Here is a 5950-nt window from a genome sequence, read left to right on the forward strand (position 1 = left end):
TAGAGGAGCTTTACTGTGTCTCTAACCCTGACCTGTGGATGGACAGGATGAGACAGGGCTACTCTGAATGGACAATGTGGGCTCAGGTTCGAGGAAGAATTATGAAATCTTTTGTTTCTGCTTTTCAGGAAGAGTGAGAAGCCGAGTCCCCAGAAGTCTGGGAAGTCCCGGCCAAGGAACGGCAGCTGTGAGTGTCGTGCGCAGCTGCTTCCTGTATAAATGGGGGTGAAGCGCCTGTGGGGTCTGTATCCACTGAGTGTCACACTCACAGCGGCAGCAACATGCAGTGGCTACACATGGCTCTGGCTCTGGTTCTCTCACTGACCCTCTGCCCACAACAGCTCTCCGCCGGTAAGTCACGCTTCTCTCTCGTGTAACAGCTGAACAACGTGGTCATGATGAGCCCAGGAGCAGTGCGGAGCCTCACTGCCTTCCTTCTCTCAGCAAACAGCAAGTCCCTCAGTGTCCCTGAGCTGGGCATTGTGTGTGTCAGCCCGGCTCAGTGTATGTGTCAGCCCGGATCAGTGTGTGTGTCAGCCCGGCTCAGTGTGTGTGTCAGCCCGGCTCAGAGTGTGTTAGCCCGGCTCAGTGTGTGTCAGCCCGGCTCAGTGTGTGTCAGCCCGGCTCAGTGTGTGTCAGCCCGGCTCAGTGTGTGTCAGCCCGGCTCAGTGTGTGTCCCTCTCCGGTGTCTGGCCAACAGTCCCCCAGATACACTTGGTTGCTCGCTCCATGTCTGCGTGTGGGACATTGCTGGGCACAAACTGGTTGTGCTGCTCAGCCACAAAAACACAATGCCTTCTGGTTTGAGACGTTGAAACAATGTGATGAGATGTTGCATCAAATACGATGACTATTATTCCTTCATTCCAGTTCCCCTGGCTATTGCAACGTCGTCTGGTCTGTGCTGCCAGCAACACATCCGCAAACCACTGCCCCTGAGCCGGCTCAGAGGCTACAGGCTGCTCAGCGCTACGTATGACTGTACACACGACTCCATAATGTGAGTGTCCCCGTCTGTGTCTGGACTATGTCTGGCCTCTGTCTGGTGTGTGTCTGATTTGTGTCTAGTATTTGTTTTGTGTATGTCTGGTCTGTGTCTGTTGTGTGTCTGTTGTGTGTCTGATGTGTGTCTGGTCTGTGTCTGATGTGTGTCTGGTCAGTGCCTAGTCTGTATCTGGCGTGTGTCTGGCCTGTGTCTGGCCTGTGTCTGGCCTCTGTCTGGTGTGTGTCTGATATGTGTCTGGTGTTTGTCTGGGTCTGTGCATAGTTTGGGTCTGGCCTGTGTCTGGTGTGGGTCTCGGCCGTGTCTGACGTGTGCCTACTCTGGTTCTGGCCTGTGTCTGGCCTGTGTCTGGCCTGTGTCAGGCCTGTGCCTAGTGTGGGTCTGGCCTATGTCTGGCCTGTGCTGGTGTTGCTTTGCTGATGGAGGCATCACTAACCAGACTGATTTGTTTGACAGATTTGAGACGAAGAAGAAGAAGCTGTTGTGTGGAGATCCCCGGCAGCAATGGGTTCAGGACAGAATCCAGCAGCTGGACAGCATGAGGCTCTGAGTGGGAATGAGCTTTGAGTCATATACGGCCTGAGAGTGAGACTGGCCGAGACTCGCTGTGCGAACGGCAGCTTTACACTTGTGTGTTTGGGTCACACTGATCCACCTGCGACTTTGTGCTGATGATGGACCTATAACACACACTGTAAACGGCGAGTGTAGAGTTTGTACAGATTCAGGTTTACAATGTCTATCTAATAAACTTATTGATGAAATGCTGATGGTGTGTGAGCAATGGAATGTTTCGAGGAGATTACTGGGAGCGGAGATGAGGAAGGTTGTGTATAAGAACTCCGAGAAAGTCTTTGAATAAGGTGTGGCACAGGAGCTTCGTGTTAAAGTGAAGGAGTCTGGTGTTAAAGGTGTTAAAGTAATGGAGTGTATAGAAGGATGTGAGGGCAGAGAGTGGGGACCAATGGGTGTCAGGCGGGCAGTGTGTGGCCCAAGCTCTGGACGGGGACGGCTACAGTTTACATTATACATCAATGATGTGGACGTGCGCACAGGAAGGGGTGGGACCACCTTTGCTGATGACAGTGAATTGGGTGATTGGCAAATGGTGGGAAGCATTGTGTAAGAGGGCGCCAATGGACGGGAGAAATGGGCAGAGAATTGGCAGGTGCAGTTTAAAGCTGATAAGTAATACATTTTGGAAAAAAGAATAGAGAGTGTAAAATCCTGAGCGGAGTGGAGGAGGGGCGGGGTCTGGGACCCCTGAGATTGATACCCTAACGGTGGTACGGTCAGTGGGAAGGGCAGTTTTCACTGTTCAGATGTCAATAGTTCAGCCACTGACCCCTGTGACTTGGATTCCCAGCAGCTCCTCCATGTCTAATTCCCAGACACAGTGTAAGCACTTTGGGATGTCCTTCCGATGTGGAAGGTGCTGCATCAGTGTAAATTGTATTGTATCTCTGTCCTCACGCTGACCCCACACTCTCCCTGCACGGCGGGAACAGACTGAACCCGGCCTTTCTGGGGCCCAATCCCCACTCTCAGGCACCACACACGACCTGCAATAATATCCCACAGTCCCAAACAGAAAAGGAGCAGCTTGTTTGCCTTGACTTTGATGACCACGTGGCCCAATTGCCTGGTGTGCCACTCGCAATGCCCAGCACACCATGTCTCAGCACCCCATAGACCTGGGCACACACACACTGCACCTTCATCACAGTCACCACAGCTCATCACAGGCGCTCCACCTCATCACAGTCACTGCACTCTCATCACAGTCACCACAGCTCATCACAAGCGCTCCACCTCATCACAGTCACTGCACTCTCATCACAGTCACCACAGCTCATCACAAGCGCTCCACCTCATCACAGTCACTGCACTCTCATCACAGTCACCACAACTCATCACAGTCACTAAACCCTCATCACAGTCACCTCACTCTCATCACAGTCACCACAGCTCATCACAGGCGCTCCACCTCATCACAGTCACTGCACTCTCATCACAGTCACCACAGCTCATCACAGGCGCTCCACCTTATCATAGTCACTGCACTCTCATCACAGTCACTGCACTCTCATCACAGTCACAACTCATCACAGTCACTACACCCCAACACTCACCGTGACAAAACATCTCCACTTGTAACGGTTACTCTCTTTCTCAAATACACCTGCATCAGAGGCGCAATGTAAACTCCACCATCTCAGCCACCATCTTGGGAAGTGGTGGGAAGGCTTGATGGCCCAAGTGGCCTCCTCCTGTTTCTATGTTCCTATCTCTGTGAGTATCTGTGGGTTCTGTTAAGTAAATTTCATTAGAAAACTACCCATTGATTCAGTCTCCTAATTACAACAGCCTCTGAATTAGAGTAGGAGCTCAGCCAGACATTGGTGCAGAACTCGTCCACACTCAATACAAAGTCTGTGACATGGAGCATAAAATCTCGCAGATTGATGTGACTGAGCGTTGGTGTTTAATGTCAGGGAGGCCAAGGCGGGGAGAAGATGATTGAAGGCGCGGGCAAAGAGCAAGATGTTGGAATGGACATTAAAGAAGATAAAGGAAGGCGTGAGGAGACAAGGCTCCGAGGTGGAGTTTCAGAAAGTTGGGTTAGAAAGAATGAAAGTGCAACCGCCGATGATGGGGTGGGCAAGGTGGGGGAATGAAGCCTACTAAGCGGAGGGAGAGTGTGGGTTGGAAGGTCACAGAGGTCAAATGGGGCAAGACTGTGGATGGCTTCAAATGTGAGGATGGGGATTTTGACCTTGATTCCCTGGGGAATGGGGAGCTAGTGGAGCTGATCGAGGTTGGGGGTGATAGGGTCATGGAGCCTGGTGCGGGAGGGGACATAAACTGCAAAGTCCCGAACATTCTACAGCTTGTGGAGGGAAGAGTTGGTAAGACCGACAAGCAAGGTGTTAGCGTAGTCAGGCCTGGATGAGATGATAGTGTGAATGAGGGTTGCCAGTGGCCTGAGGGCAGAGGCAGAGGTACTGCAGAAACGGGCAATGTTGTGGAGGTTGGGGAAGGCGGAATGGGTCACGGAATGGGTGTGGGATTTAATGGATAGTCAACCAAGACCCCACGGTTCTGCATTGGTTCAGTGAGGTTTAGACTTAATCTATGGATGGTGATGTTGCCAGTGTCTGAGGTGAGGATGCGCTGACGGGAACCAATCAGGAGGGCCTCGGTCTTGTCGACATTCAACTGTAGGAAGTTAGGGATATTAGAGGCCATTTCCCAGTGGCCGTGTCACTAGGCTCCCACACAGACTGGGCCTCTCTCTGCTTTCGCAGGCTCCATTTCTGCTGTCACTTGACCCCGGACATCAGCCCGTTGGCTAGACACCGGGAGAGAGACACGGGCTGCAGCTTGTGGAGGGAAAAGCCAGGGAATCCGGAGAGCAGCTAGTTGGCTTCGTCAAGGCTGGATATGGGGAGAGCGCGGGGGAGTGGGGTTGATCAGGGCTATGGGGAGAGGGGTTGTTCAGGGCTATGGGGAGAGCACGGAGGAGTGGGGTTGATCAGGGCTATCGGGAGAGCACGGAGGAGTGGGGTTGATCAGGGCTATGGGGATAGAGCGGGGGAGTGGGGTTGATCAGGGCTATGGGGAGAGAGCGGGGGAGTGGGGTTGATCAGGGCTATGGGGAGAGAGTGGTGTTGATTTGGAAGCACTTTTCAAAGAGCAGCACAGACACGATGGGCCAAATGGCTTCCTTTTGTGCGGTATAATTCTATGATTCCATGTCTCTTAGGCCTGGGGGAGAGATGGTGGCAGAGCCGAGCGATGTTGCTGAGGTGGGGGAAGGCAGAACAGGTTTAAAGAACTGTGGAATTGAACAAACCATCGATGTTCTGCACGTGCTCGATGCTGATGATATCACAGTCCAGTCTGGCTGATCAGCAGGACCCATTAGGGCAGACGCGTTACTGGGAGCAGGGAATCCTCCCACTCAGCTCCTGTTAACCCTAACAGGGAGGGGGGGCCTGGCTGGGAAAGCTTGCCAGACAGCAATAGCAATGATGAGCTATGCGGTTTTAGCTGGTTAGACTCCAGCAGTTACCACAACACTCACGCTGAGGTCCCCCAAGCCTTGGCTCTTGCCAACCTGCACCTTATACTTTCCGGAATTAAGTAAGCAGGATACGTCCCTCCAGGGAGAGAGAGAGCATTCCATTCCAACAATCTATCTCTGGGGTTTCCAAGTGGGATGCGTGGAAATCGCAGCTTGGTTTGTAATCTCTCAAGCATTGTGATGGGTTTCCAATGGGTCAGACACCTGGCTTGGGGAAAAAAAACACGTGCTCAGTAATGTGTAGAATGCATCCATATAGAGTGGTGCTGTCAGCTCCTGAGTTGAGAAGGCGCTGACCGGAATCACACAGTCACTGGGGGCAGGGAATCCTCTGTCTTGTCAACATTCAACTGAAGAAAGTCAGCTGCTATCCAGGACTTGATAGGCAATCAATGAGGACAGCAGTGGTGCTGGGATCGAGTGGGAAAGCAAATGGAATCCTGGCTTTTATACAGAGAGAGAATTAAAAAAACAAAGCAAATCACTTGTTTACCTCATTGGTTAAACTGCAGCTAGGTGTCCAGGTTTTAGCCACCTCACTATATGTCAATCTATAAATAATAATAATCCATTTGATATAGCGCCTTAAGACGTCTTCAAGACATCTCAAAGCACTTCACAGGATAAACTAAAGTGTCTACTGTATGAAACACGGCAGCCAATTGTGCTCAACAGAGGGTACAGAAGAGATTCAATGAGATACAGAACAGGCACTGGCAGAGGTCATTCAGCCCATTGAGCCTGTTCCATCGGTTTAGTAGATCTCGACTCCTCTTGTGTTGCCCAGGAGCCGAGTAGAGTTTGTGTGGAGCTTTGCTGCAGATGCTCACGCCACAAGTACAGGAAAGCACAGCTATTTT

The 5950-nt window shown here is 51.7% G+C and overlaps 1 protein-coding gene across 1 annotated transcript; it reads left to right on the top strand.

The window, feature by feature from the left end:
* The first annotated feature begins 225 nt into the window (after positions 1 to 225).
* Positions 226 to 1773, top strand: LOC103172910 (eotaxin). Its single transcript, XM_042346602.1, has 3 exons — positions 226 to 351; positions 871 to 1000; positions 1460 to 1773. The coding sequence occupies exons 1-3, from the start codon at positions 282 to 284 to the stop codon at positions 1551 to 1553; spliced, it is 294 nt and encodes a 97-aa protein (XP_042202536.1). The 5' UTR covers positions 226 to 281; the 3' UTR covers positions 1554 to 1773.
* Positions 1774 to 5950: the final 4177 nt, after the last annotated feature.

The sequence above is a fragment of the Callorhinchus milii genome, unplaced genomic scaffold (genome assembly GCF_018977255.1).
Source record: "Callorhinchus milii isolate IMCB2004 unplaced genomic scaffold, IMCB_Cmil_1.0 Scaffold1102, whole genome shotgun sequence".
NCBI classification, from domain to species: Eukaryota; Metazoa; Chordata; class Chondrichthyes; order Chimaeriformes; family Callorhinchidae; genus Callorhinchus; species Callorhinchus milii.